The sequence below is a fragment of the Saccoglossus kowalevskii genome, chromosome 7 (assembly GCF_978046115.1).
Source record: "Saccoglossus kowalevskii chromosome 7, keSacKowa6.1, whole genome shotgun sequence".
Taxonomy (NCBI): Eukaryota; Metazoa; Hemichordata; class Enteropneusta; family Harrimaniidae; genus Saccoglossus; species Saccoglossus kowalevskii.
In genome coordinates this window covers 21,694,961-21,709,588 of record NC_140647.1, presented here as the reverse complement: position 1 = coordinate 21,709,588, position 14,628 = coordinate 21,694,961, and the positions used below count along the sequence as shown (strand labels likewise).

The following is a 14,628-nucleotide window of genomic DNA, read 5'->3' as shown; positions in this document are numbered from 1 at the left end:
TCCTAACATGTATAAAGTACATGTATGTGCCAAATTTGAAAGAAAACTGACAGAGCACGTCCAAGATACTGCATAAAAAACAAAAAAACAAGATGCCTGCCAGTCGACCATCTTTGATCTAATTGCGAAATAAATTGTCATGGATATGTATCCTAACATGTATAATCTATGTATCAAGTTTGAATGACAACTGACAAAGCATGTCCAAAATACAACATTTTCAAACAACAAGATGGCTGCCAGTCGGCCATTTTGAATTGAATCGCTAAACCACTGCATGTGCATATGTCCCAAATAAGGTACAAGGCACATGCAAAGAATGAACGGAATCGGACGCACAGAGACCGAATTACAAGTCCCCGTTTTCGGACTTCGTCCGAACGGGGACTAAAAATAATACCCTGAATTTCAACAAACCTTTTTTGTCATTTGCTTGAACAATGGAAAATCATTACAAACCCAAGGCGTCTTATTATTTCATTTTTATAGATGATCACTTTTTATTTTCTTGTTATATATTCTAACTGGTTAGTATCATTCTGAATTTTCATATTTGGAGTGTTAATGCAGCAAAGTCAGCCTTTCAACCTGCCTATTTTTATTGATAACAAAAATTTGAGATACAAACCAAATTGTACAGAAAAAAACAAAAAATTACTATCTTGGTAAAACAAGATCATTGTCAGTAGGCCATCTTGGATTTGATCTTAACAGAGACCAACTTTCAATGATGTGATAGAACACAATTCATCTTTTCACAATCAAATGGTTAGAATACCAATTCTCGTCCAACAAAATGTACTGAATACCACACAGTTATTTCAATTCATTGCATGGATCAATACCAGTAAAAGATTATATTTGAACCATTAATTAAGGAATATAAATGACAATTAGTATTGATTTGATTGTGACATGCAAATGTATGTTTTGCAGGAAACAATGTGAGTACATGTGTATGAGACAATCCCAGCTGGGGTATTGCCCTGTCTGCATGCATATATCATGTATCTGAAAATGCACTTGGTTTTCAAAGAGAAATATGCTGCAACATCTAGGAAAAGTACACCATGTTAGAGTATTACCACTTATGTCATTACGTCACTTTACATCAGAAAAAAAATTACGTACAATATGTAATATCATGGCATTATTTTAGTTCAACAATTAGACTATTGTCAAATATTGAATGTAAATTACTAAACGTTGCAGATAATTGAAAGTGTGTTCTTATTGGGAGATCATTACCATATATGGAGTCTGGTTGTCAGACGATAACTATATAGCTAGCAAGCTGGGTGAACTATCAATGTGTGTGAATCACCAAAATTCAATCATGTCTTCACACATTTGAACAGATTGTCAAAACCACCAAAGAATCTTTGATTTTTACCTAATTCAGCTAATTTTTATCTTGAAATTTATTTATTCGTGTTGTTTTTTCTACACATAACTTAATATACAAGCCTCTATTAAAGCTGCATTAACAATAATGTTTGATTTCTTTCTTCTTCAAGCATTCTACTATGCATAATTACATTTGAAATGAATAACACTGTAGTGTCCATGATAGCAAGGCAAAGACATGTGCAATTAGTAAGTGCCGAGAGCAATGACATGCATCAGTAACCTGCCATGCATGATACAAGTTTAGATGAGCCTGTCTGATGTTCAGAATGACATGTTCATGTGAATCCAGTCAGCAGATACTGAGAGACAGAGAACAGTACACACGGGCCAATTATAGTCATAATGTTATTATATATGTACATGTATGTATGCCAATACAAATGCAATTTAGTCTCTGAGTCTCATCTGTCATATTTAATACTAGTATTTTATACATACATTCTGTCATATGAGCTCTAAATAATTATAGGTATCAATAAATATCAGAGGTAACAAAATTAACTAACAACGATATTTAGTATCTTTGCACTGGTATTCATTTTTATGATTTTTTTTGAGGGAAAAAAAAATGGTCTTGATTTTTTTTCACTGAAATTCGCATAAAAACATATAATGTATCTTAAAACATGCAAATAATGAATAACACACACAACTAGCACTATATACAATATATATATATATACTCGGTATATATATCAGTGTTTGAAATTAGTGCCTGAGATTGGTAACTAGTCAAGCTGGTGAAAAATAAAACTTGCATGCCCAGATGTCTGATAACCTGTTTTATGATCTGCTGCAATTAAAATTTTGAAAAATGCCTTTTTCTGGATAATATTATTGGATGAAGTTACGCGCTGTTTTCCTCAGATAATGTAACAATTTAAAATGGGACGGACGTTTTAATTATGAATCAGACTTCTCGGATCTACATGTACCGGTACATGGAAGTGACAACACATTTGAAGGCGCTGACAAGACTCTCAAATATGTCTGCATGACAGATGAATTCTATTTTTTTTTTGCTGTCAGTCGTATAACAATGGTGTTTATGTAAACCAAAAGTCACAGAAAAATGAATGAAAACATAGACTTACCTCTTGTAATGGTTCATCTATGATGAAGGCTCCAGTTAATCTTTTGTCAATTTTATATTTGGGTTCTTTTTTTTTAACTTGATCTATCAACTAGAAATACAAATACAGGGAGGGACATTAGAAAAGTAGCAATTGACATTCACTAAATATAATAGTACCGTAATATATTTATTACATACAGATTACGCATAAATTCTGCTATAACACCTAAAACAACATTATCAAATATGTTTTCAATGTTTTTATGGCACTTCATTTAATGTGCTTCAGCAACATACAATCATATACTATTACTGTAGTTTCAACATCAGTAATACACAAACATGCAGTCAGCTGTTTTGAATGCTTCTCTAGCTACATACAATATAGCTACATTCTTCGTCAACAGGACGGAGAGGGGGGGGGGGCAATATTTACCTTCTGTATTCCGTGTTTGGTTTTAGGTAAGTGCCAGTCATCTGTGGTTAGATGTAAAGTTTTCTCTGATAAATAACAACCTTGTTTATAAGCTACCAAAACACACCTAAAATTTGTAGAATCGGGAAAAAAAACGTGAAGTGTGTGTATCATTGAAATGTTCATGTGATTGTTATTCTAATAACAAATTACTCATCAAAGTCTTGAATAGTTAGATACTTTATGTGTATAAAGTACAACTACAAACACCAGGGAATCATGTTTAATCTCAATCCACTCCTATTTTACAATGGAAAGTCTACCCAAAGCGGATAAATATAAAAACTGTTACATACAGCTATCCTTATTATATCTTTTTTTTAATTTGATCTTTGCAGTAGATCAACATGTGCGTGTATGCAGACACACTGACTGAACACCAGCAGCCCCCTAGGTATTGACTGTGACAACATATGATAAATTACAAGTACATCTGTGTTTATGTTTTTATGCAAAATGAAATTTAATTAGTGTAATACACTTGTAATTCACAGCTGTACGTACTGCAAATATAAAATGACATTAATTTATAATGCATAGCAATCCTCACAGGAGTTACTCTAAGAATACTGATACATAAGGGTGATGTACAAAATCTCCATAATTCTTGTTAATATCATCCCTTGAGTTTCTATGTGATTTGTATACAAGTACATGTATAGTTCCATAAGGTCAATGACATTGTATATAACAATGTACTGTATCGTAAAAACTCGATTAATTCGCGGTAGTAAAAATAATTATTTTTTCAAGTGCCCGAATTAATAGCGTAAAAACGGAAATTATTGGTTTTTGGTGTGCGAATTAAAAGAGTACTTTTAGATCGATTCAAAAAGGAGCTGTTTTCACAAATTTATTAGTGATTTGTTTTGTTTTCCAATGAACACGATGACAGGACATTGTTTTAGTGCCTCTGAGACTCGTGGCTAGCGACATTCATGGCGTATAGTCGGGGCAGAGAACACGCACTGCATCAAGAACCACGCACCATGTTACACTTGAAATGGAACAGTGAAATGGCAAAGGTCACTCTGTACACAAACAAACAATGAACACGTGGCTACAAAGTAGCCGTCTGGCTGCACTGCCACTGGCAGTACCGTCAGACACAAATTATTAATTGTTCGACAGGTTGTCGGCAGTGAAGCCGTCAAACCAATCACCATCTTCGTCGTCGTCGTTTAAAAGCAGATCGGCAATGATTTCTGCTATTTCAGTGTTGCTTCGGATAAGGTGGTCTCCTGCCCCGTTGATTGCATTTTTGTAGCCATGTGTTCATTGCTTACATGATTGTTTTTTTTTGTCAAGCACTTTCATCTACCGGATGCGGCTGATACCCCACTCTGGGCGATCTTATGGAGGATTCGATTTTTTTAAAGTAAAATGTGGACCAAAAGATCGCCCGGGCGATGTTATGGCAGATATTACAAAGCCCATCTTGTCTGGAAAAATAACCCCGCGTTGATAAAAATGGTCTCAGAAAATGTTTAGAAAAAATAATGTTTCGCGTTGACCAAATATAATCATGCAAAGTATAAATTCATTGGTGAGAGGTCACATTTTACGTGAACAAGAACATGCACTAAGAAGGAAAAGCAAGCCAAAGTCGAAACGGGGTGCATCATGGACATGACACAACACACACTGCGACAACTGAGTGATCAGCGACATCATTTTGGGATGCAATTGAACTTCAAGTACTTCTTTGCGAAACTTGCTGCGCGGCGATGCTGACATCAAGTGTGTGTTGACCGAAGTTTGACTCCAAGTCACGCACTGAACTGGCGCGTTACCTTAGCAACCTTTTTCTTTCGTGCCCCGCGCCTATAAAATTATTATTATATCCGACAGTACTGTATCCAACTCTGTACTGGCTTTGAATATATCAACGTCGTTTACTTAGTGCACTGCTTTTCTAATTACGCAAACTTGTTTACAATATTGTACCGGCTCTGAATATTTCAACTTCGTAACGTATTGCTTTCATGCTATGATAATTAGTTTTTTTTTTACTATTGTTAGGGCACTGACCCGGGGTATTGGGTCTGTGAATATTTCAATATCACCGACTTGATAATGCGTTGCATTCGTAATAATTATGCAAACATAAACATATCATACGTCAAATTAAATTAAACTTCAATCGCATTATTAACGTACATTTTGACTGAACTCTAATAAACATTCGTTTGAATTACGTGCGGCATTGGGCAATGACCACCAGAGTTCATGCACTGATATTTAAATTCGGGCCACCCAGCTTGACGCAAATCAATATAGTTACTTGTCATTTGTTCAAAAAATCTTTCAACTCTCAAAAATACCATGAACGCGAAGAGTTAACTGGGGGTTAAATGAAAGGGAACGTCTTTTTTGGACAAAAAACACGTCAGTACAAGATTATGTGTGCAAGGTTAGATTTATAGAACGTATATGACTGCTTAACTCTGTGTTTTTACCGAATCCGGTATAATGAAAATGTGACACGAGGTCAATCGCCCGACCAAACAAAGACGTCAATTTACGCACCATAGGGCGGTTACGTCGATGCAACCCTGTGAACTAGCGACGAAAAGCCCTGTACTAAGCTTTCCATCACGGAAATTCGCAATCGATGTGCTGACCGATGGATATTTATCGAGTAAGCAATAAACTTGCCCAACATCTGTAGTGTCGTGGGGAAGTGATTTTTTTTGCAGGTCAAATCTAGTGGTCTGAGCTTACTGAAAGGCTATGATGACGGAGATTGTCCGGGATTGCGACTACACCATGGCTACACCAAGTACTGATAACATAAAAACTCAAACAAAATGTATATTTTTAATGTCTTCATGCAATATATTCTGAACTATCCACTTTTTTCTGGCCCGCGAATTAATAGGATACAATTTTAAACATGTTTTTGAACGCCGCAAATTAAAAGGATACATTTAACAATTAGCGTTCAAAAATAAAATGGGTGCACGAATTAATAGGGACCGCGAATTAATCGAGTTTTTACGGTAGTCAATGAAAATGATCATTTAGAGTTAAAAATGATTGTCAATCTTATTGAACTCTTGGTAACATATTTTATTTGATGTGTTGAAAAAAGATTAAAATTTGTATATTTTTAATTTGTGCTCTAACATTTTATCAAAACATAGCAATAGCATTACTGTCACATTCAAGCAATTTAGAAAAAAAGTGGTTGTTAATGTGACATCATGATCCTGATCCTACCAGAGATCGCAACACATCAAAGACGAACTTCAAACTTTTTTTACAAACAACAAAGAAAGGCAAAGAATAAAACATGCTTTATTTAAGGAAATGAATAAAGATCAGAACATTTCCCCAGTCAACAAGAATAGAATTAGAAAGCATTGCTCTGACAGCTTGAATGACTTCAGTGCCATGTTGTTGAAAGTTCTATCGCCACTATATGTAAGGATGCCATGAATAACCTGATGCATGAATTCATGTCGTTCATTGGATAGCTGCTTCACCTTGCATGTGTCAGTAAAAGCTCAGCAGATTGAACAATCAGTGTGTTATTTTGAATTCAGATTGCATCTGAATTATCCTATTGGCATTACATAACATGTTCATCTTAACTTGTATATCACAGGGTACATTTTTGTCAGAATTGCCTACTTTCTACAATACTCCATCAAACCAACACTGTCATTCATTGAGTGCATGAAATTCTCAATAAACCTGTTGATGCCGAATTGCATTATAATTCACGCTTTTGAAAAAACAATTATTTCACTACAACATTATTTTTCTACCAAAAGATCACCCAGGTGCTGAAACATCACCAATGAGCGATCTTTTGCAGTGAGTGATCTTTCAGATAAATATGCATGTAATGAACTATGAGAATCGTGTAAAAAATATAAAAAATACTCACGTAATTAGGAATATCGTCAAATAAAGTATCAGATAAACTGGAGCAAACAAACCAAAGGTTGTAAAAAATAAGATGACAGTAAGTATACCCCAGCCATATGTCTTCACCTCATCCTGAAAAATATAAAAAATGTTACGATTAAACTCCTGTAAATAGTCATTCAGGGCTTGAATTTCAGAGTACAACAGGCAAGGCAAAATTTGATAAAATTGCTTCAGTTAACATAAAGGGGTACTAATAATGCATGGATTACCATATTTGCTTTACTAAAAGTGCATCTCTACTTAGAAGCAAAAATAAACCAAAAATTGCATATACTGAACACACACACATGTTACATGCAAGTGAATAAAGAATCAGTATTCTTTGAAGATTACCAAGGCATCTAGACAATTGCCTTTGATGCCTTAGGTGCAAGATGGCATATGTGTGAGAGCTTGACAACCAGTAAACATATGTACAATGCAAATCATCTCTGCCGCATTAACTATATGTATCACCTGAAGGCTCTGCATCTTTTTTTTCAGTCCTAAAACCATACACACCTTGTACGAGTACTTGTACATGATTACAAAGAGTGGCATGTGCATCTTGGGAAGGTAAGTACCAGTAAACAGAAACGAAAGGAACCACATATGAACATTTCAGCTTGAAACATTACAGTAAATAGCTACTCCAAACTTGTCGGCTGAGATGCAACTAGCAATGCTATTAGCAAAGCACATTTTAATTAGAGAATTAAAGATATCATAATGAAATGAAATAAACAAATCAGAGATTGGTCCACCTGTGCCTATTATGTATAATATCAAAGCAATCAGGTTTTCAAGAAGAAGTCCAAAAATGAAAAAAAAATATTTATCAAAATTAGAGAATTAAAGATATCATCACAAAATGAACAAATCTAAGAGAGGTCTACCCACGGTACATATACACCCATAAACCAAGTATCAAAGCAGACCTGTGGTTTTCAAGAAGGAGTCAAAAAAACGAAAAGTTGACGTGGACGATAGGCAACAACGGACAATCATTAATATGCTCAACAAAGTCTAAGCCAAAAAAATTATTCGATAGCATGGGTGGCCTAGATAAGCAACACATTTTGGGAACTGGTAGTTACATACATGTAGTCCATCAGCTTTTGTTGGTATTTGCATAATTGTCCTCTATCTCTTGGTCTGGGGTTCAATTGAACTACATATCGGCTGTAGACAACATGGATTACAGAGAACGCAAACATTAGAACCAGTCTGTCCTGGAATGAGTCATACTAACAGCCTGTTGTAACCCATGCTTCAATTCAAAGCTGTGATTCACATTGTAGATCTATATATGTATGTGGGCCATGTGAGGTAATGCTGGGTTTATCACCTGATAGTGACACCAAATACATTAGGTGATACTGTACTCCCAAAGAAGAGAGCTGGTTTCACACCCGTGTTTTTCATCATATTTTAAACCTCAGATGAACCACAAACATTGGCAACAGCAGAAACTGTCACTACTAATTTTTCAGTGGTTCTGTGTTTAGAACAACTTAAATTAATTTACAACTGATTGACTGTCAACCATAACATACACCACCATGTGATATTATAAAATATGAATCTCCGTCATTGATGCCAACAATCGAAATTAAAGAATGTCAGAGAAAAAAGAAAGTACAAAACCAAATTGATTGCTGGTGGATGACATGTTGAAATTTTATGATTTGAGGTTTTTTGTATGAAAATGACAACCTGTCAGATAAATTTGATATAAGAATAATCCATTTTGTCTTGCTTTTGGATAAAATTCAAACAATATCAGTGAAAGTACATCTGAAAAACAGGAAGTCTTTTTTAGACAATAATCACCCCAGTTGCAAATGTACATTGTATATCATTATGTATTGTCTCTATACAAACAGAATCCATACATAAGTCGAATAGGAACAAATAAAAAAAGACTCTCTGAAGTAATTACAATTACAAGAACTGAAATATTTTGTTTTTTTAATTATGACCTTGCAATAGTTTTAGTTACTAGGTTAGAAGTAAACAATTTTAAATTTGCAAAAATAAGAGTATTTAGTAAAATATCAAATCTGCAGTGTTTACAAATATATACTGGTAGGTGAAAATAAACAGAACACATGCCTGTGTGAAAATATGATGACGAATTCACATAATTCCTCTGACCTTTACAGCGGGCACCAAATTGAACAGATCATGAAAACTGCTACCTCTCTATCGATTTCCCTTGGAACATTGCAATATTCCCATTTTTTATAGCAGTGTTTGCCTCGATTTAGCAATTTAATCCCAAAATAATGTTCCTGGACACAATGATTTCCACTAAGGAATATTGGGTGGTAAAACTCATACACATTATGTTTTTCTAATTTTTCGCTATTTCCTCTAAGCGCTATGTTGATAACAAATATTTATGGCTGTAAATATGTCTGAATAACATGGGGCTGGGCATCGTCATCCAAATTCAAATTACAACTGTGGACTAACCCTGCTTTTTTAATCACATTGCAGATGATGATCTGTGAACAATCAATTTTGTGTAAGATGTTTCTCTGTGAAAACTGTTTTCAAACAGTTTTTGAGCGAAAGAATTGCATGAAATATTAAAATGATGAATTGTTTTAATCGTATGTACACATATGTGTGATCTAGACCTGAACACAATAAATTGTTATTTTACCTGAAGCGTACAATTTAATTTCCAATTCAAACAGCCACTTTTGATAAGCAAGTTTTCATCGGTTGAATGCAAAGTCTGCTAAGAATTCATCTAAAGGATATTGCAATGTTCCAAGTGAAATGAATTGAGAGATAGCAATTCTCATAATCAGTTTATTTTAGTGCTCATTGTAACAATTGCGAAAGCATTGCCTAAACCAATAAAGTGGGTTATCACATACAATACATGTGTCGAGTGAACAATAATCATATCATAGGGTGGGGATATCATTACATAAATGAGGCAGATCACAGCATAAGACGGAGAGATGCACTAAAAAGTGTAGAGAAGATCACTGCATAGGGTTGAAAGATCATAGCATAGAATGGGGAAGGTCATCTATGCATACAGATTAATTAACCATATGCATGTATAAAAGTTTGATATTAATTAGAAATGACCCTTTAAAGAAACAATTTAAAAGAATTTAAAAGCAGGTGTAATGTACAGTGTGCATTATATACAAAATTATTGAATGATCTGACCCTCATACTAACAAAGTTAACACTATTGGTAATTTTAATACTTACTGAAATATGAATTTCAACAAAATTTCCCAATAAAGCCAATTCGATTAGTTAAATTCCTAGAAATAATGAACACACACCCTCCTTATTTTGCAGATTGGTTTAGCCCTAGTTAATACCAGAACTGTTTTTTGACGATAAATTCAGTGAAAATGTTAAACACTGAAGTTAAAACAAATGAAAAAAATTTAAATAAATAAAAGTAAAAAAAAGTTTCTTTCATTTGCAAACCTAAGGTCTTAAAATCTATATACCAAAAACACAATTTTTGAAAGATCAACTCCAAAATCTATACAGTGCAACTATAACTACAGACTTTAACCATATATTAATTTGATATAGATTGGCTGAATATTATTGGAGCTTTCGCACCCACAAGAAAAGCTCATGACAATGCTGGCGACAATGAAGGTGCCGGATGACAGACATTGTAATCCAGGTATGGAGAGACAAGATGATAAAAATTCAATTATTTGTGTATGAAAAAAAAATATGTTTTTCATACTTTACAAACATTTTATAAACTTTGAAGGGCAACCTTGATCCTTACAATTAAAAGTTGATAGTACACAACTGAAGCTGGAACACTAACAGTGGTTAACATGTTTGCTTCATAGCAGGAATTATCTGGATACCAGTTGTCATGACAGGATAGTTTCCAGTGATAACAATAAAGTAAACAAGCCATGTATGGCACAGTTTTTCTTAATTATCAAATTGAAGATACATAGTTTTGTTTATATTAATCATGGAACTATAAACCCCAGGAAGAACAACGAAACTAAGAGGATTAAAAAAACCTTTGTCTTAGTTTATCTTACAGTGCTTTTGCTTTTGTTTCCACGACATTAGTCATACTCCATGTTAGTTGCCGCCGATACGCCCGTTTCAACCGCTTTGCTGGAAACGGAAAACTTGAAAAAAAAATTTCATATCTGCGCAGTAAAATATTTCGTTCACTACGCATGCGCAAACAAGTCGGTCTGCAGGGTGACCTTCAGTGTACCGGAAATCATGCAACGGGTCGGAGTTTTAGCGAGTTTTCATAATTTTTAATGTCGTTTTTAGATTACTTCTTGTTTTTTTCAACCCTCGAAAAAATAAGGTTGCGAAAGTTTGCGAAACATGGGGTTTGGTGAGCTGTTTGTTGTTGAGATATCCCGACTAATTCCGTGTTTCCCTTCGATCGCCAGAAGTGGCAATGTGTTTTTTTTTCCCGTTGAATGTCGATCATTTATCAGTGTTTTTGTCTTGGCGCCATTGTTTTTTTATGCTATAACCGGAACAACTCGGTCACGTGATCTCCCGGAGTCGTCCGATTGACTCCGAAAATGACCGATAGTCGGAGATAAACGTTCATTTGCGTAAATCGGCTTATTTTTTAATGCGACAAAATAAACAGTCAAAATAAACATTCGACATCGCGGCAACTATCATAGTTCAAAGGAAACGAAGTGGTTGTTCTTCCTGGGGTTTATAGTTCCATGTATTAATATAGCTGGAATATAACTATGTCAGGAATATGATTATGATAATTGTTTAACTTAAAAATGATTGACATTTGCATCTGATCGTCAAACGAGTACTTGTCCATATTGAGAGATATTGCTCTGGAACAGCATTAATTAAAACAAAATCAGCCAAATGCTTGATTTTGATGATTTTTTAGCACAAAAGTGGCCGCCATTTGGCCATCTTGAATTAGATCATGAAACAAATCGACGTGCATATGTATAATATCATGTATGATGTATGTGTAAAGTTTGATTTTGATTTGGCCAGGCATTTCTAAGATACAGGTACACACGCACACACACACACGCACGCACGAAGGTCAAAACATAAGTTCTCGTTTTCGGACTGCGTTCGAACGGGGACTAACAAAACAAGGGCTCAAAATTAGCAAAAGAAGCCTACTGAGCTACTAATTTTATAAGTTGGTTATCATCTACACTGTAGTAATATTAGGCAGCCCATCAGGATATAATAAGTAGCAATGCAAGGAAGTATGAACATGAATGAATAAATGTTGTATTGCAAAATTTGTGTTTAAGACACCATTAGCTTTAAATACATACAGATTTATGTGAAATCAATTTTTTTTGTTTTTCGTAAATTTCTATACTAATTTAAAAAAAATAGTAACTTGAAATACAAAAGTTGGTACTTGCTACTGTAAATTTCAAGCCCTGTATGTGCATATGATTACCTGTACATGTATGTAAGTTACAGAAGTGTATCTATGGTTGAAATAAGTCATATTTCACAGTATATATGCATTCAATTATTAATGAACGACTTACAGTTTAGAGGCAATTGACACTTGATATCTTAATTCAGCCTAAACAAGAATTTCACATTATACACTTCATTAAAAACATAAAGCTAAATGTATTTGGGTTGGATGAAAAAATCAATAAGCCAGCATATGTAATTATTATTGTAAGAGCATTGTGGCATCTGTTCCAGCAATAAATCATACTGTCTACTTACATGTAAAGGTGCATAGAGTATATTTACATATTTTTTACATTCATTATAATAGCAACTTATTTGTTACAATTGTGAAAAGAAATATACTGTATTTGCTTTATTAGAATCGCGTCTCCAACACAAGTGCACTTAAGGTAGAGATGCAGGTTCATGGACACTTGGGAGTGAATTTTTTTTTTTTGGTTTTTATTATCCAAACAGTCTTGGCTATAGACTATTAAAATTTTGTAGAATTGTGAATAGTGGAACATACTAAAAAAAAACGATTTTAAAATATAGATAACAGGTGCAAACATTTTCTCTTTTGAATGCTTAGCAAGATTTAGCAAGGCTGTACATAAATAATCAAAAAGAAACATGGTGAAAAAAAGAAATGACGGGATCTCCATATTATGCACTATATTTAACTTTTAACAAAACGATAATACATTTAAATTTGGAACTGTTACAGCCATTTTAATTATGAGCTTAGCAAACTTCTTACTGAGTGAATTGTTATGCAAATTATCATTATCTCAGCTTCTTTTTTGTGCACATTCCAGAACTTTAAAATCAAAGAAAGCTTAGAAAGAACTCCCATGTGCTGAGAGTCTTGGAAACACATTAAATATAATTCGAAATTACTTAGCTGAAAACTAATTATGCAAATCAGAAAATTAATATGACCAGATTTGAGTGTAAAACTAATGAGGTCTGCGCAATGTAACAGAAAATATATGTCTCCAAATTTAATTGAAATGTGATTAGAACCAAAAAATTATGAATTATTATGCTTATTAGGGAATTAATAGGAACAGATTTTTACCCCAAACTAATTAGGTTTGTACATTGTTCTAGAGCATCTTTGTACTAAGTTTCATTGAAATGGAATAATTAGTACCATGAAAACTCCAAAATTTCGACCCCTCTAAAAATTCGAACGCCTATTTATTTGCCAGGTTTCGGTGTTTTATTTACCTCCAAATTTTCGACTCCACTAAAAATTGCCGACTCATTTTTATTCGAAAATTTCGACCAGTTTTAGTTTTCCCCCAAACGAAAAAAAAACCGATGTGAGCATTCAAACGGGACCTTCCTCGAAGGCATGAATCCGGGTTTCTGATTGACTGAGAGATTTTTATTTTATTGGTAACGAAAATATATTCTAAATAAACGAAGTTTCAAATAAAAACGAACACAAAAATCTCGGCATGCTGCGTTTCTGAATTGTTGATTATTACTGTACTCAGTAGTGATTATAATAATGTACACAAAATAAATTTGTTGAATGGTTATGAAATACAAATAAAAGTCAACTTAGTTTCATCGTAAGCGAATGATTCCGGTCTCGTATAAACGTTTGATGCTGTAAGATATCCGCCATGTTCTCTTAGGTCAAATAGATCAAATCGCTAATTAACCAATCAAAAAGCTGGATGATGCCAACGTGTTCAAATTACCATAGCTTATTTAAATATGTTAATGTTATTGAACGCAATGCGGAAGAGATTGATGTTGTAGTACGATATTTTGGCTTGGATTTTGATGCGAAAACGGCATGATTTTTTTTAAATAAAAAAATTTGTTGTTTTTAAAAAATAAACTGGTCATCTGAAGAATAATTTAACATTGTTCACAGTGATAACAGCTCATTCTCGAAAGGAAGCTTACCCGCTCACGCTAGTCACGATAAAAATCATACACGTGTACTCTTGAATAGACAGACGTCAATGACTACGATAAAACTTACTATATTTTAGCCGGCAGGATTGATTGAAATGTCCGAAAAATGACGCCAAAATACACCTTAAAAGTCCCATTTTATTTTCTTAAATCCCATTTTATTTTTTAATCCAAGGGCGAATTTACGGCAGAATTTGGTCCCTCAAATAAGGGACACGTGAGCTTTGATTCTAACCGGATACATTGCACTGGGTCGGGAAGATAGTTTGCTAAACTTCCATGTATCTTTTGTCCAATGGGTACCTGTACTTCGAACATTCGCAAGTTTTCCCAGGTAGTGCGAGACAGCTTTGTCTTT

The 14,628-nt window shown here is 34.1% G+C and overlaps 1 protein-coding gene across 3 annotated transcripts in view; it reads right to left on the bottom strand.

The window, feature by feature from the left end:
• LOC102806964 (sorting nexin-13-like) overlaps nucleotides 1–14,628 on the bottom strand; it is a 60,926-nt gene that overhangs the window by 28,890 nt on the left and 17,408 nt on the right. For all 3 annotated transcript variants that reach the window (XM_085501298.1, XM_085501297.1, XM_078013047.2), the window contains exons 2-4: nucleotides 6,856–6,968; nucleotides 2,922–3,027; nucleotides 2,505–2,594 (exon numbers count right to left, since the gene is read on the bottom strand). In XM_085501298.1, coding sequence (XP_085357424.1) covers nucleotides 2,505–2,594; nucleotides 2,922–3,027; nucleotides 6,856–6,968 — 309 coding nt within the window. The remainder of the gene's footprint in view (nucleotides 1–2,504; nucleotides 2,595–2,921; nucleotides 3,028–6,855; nucleotides 6,969–14,628) is intronic.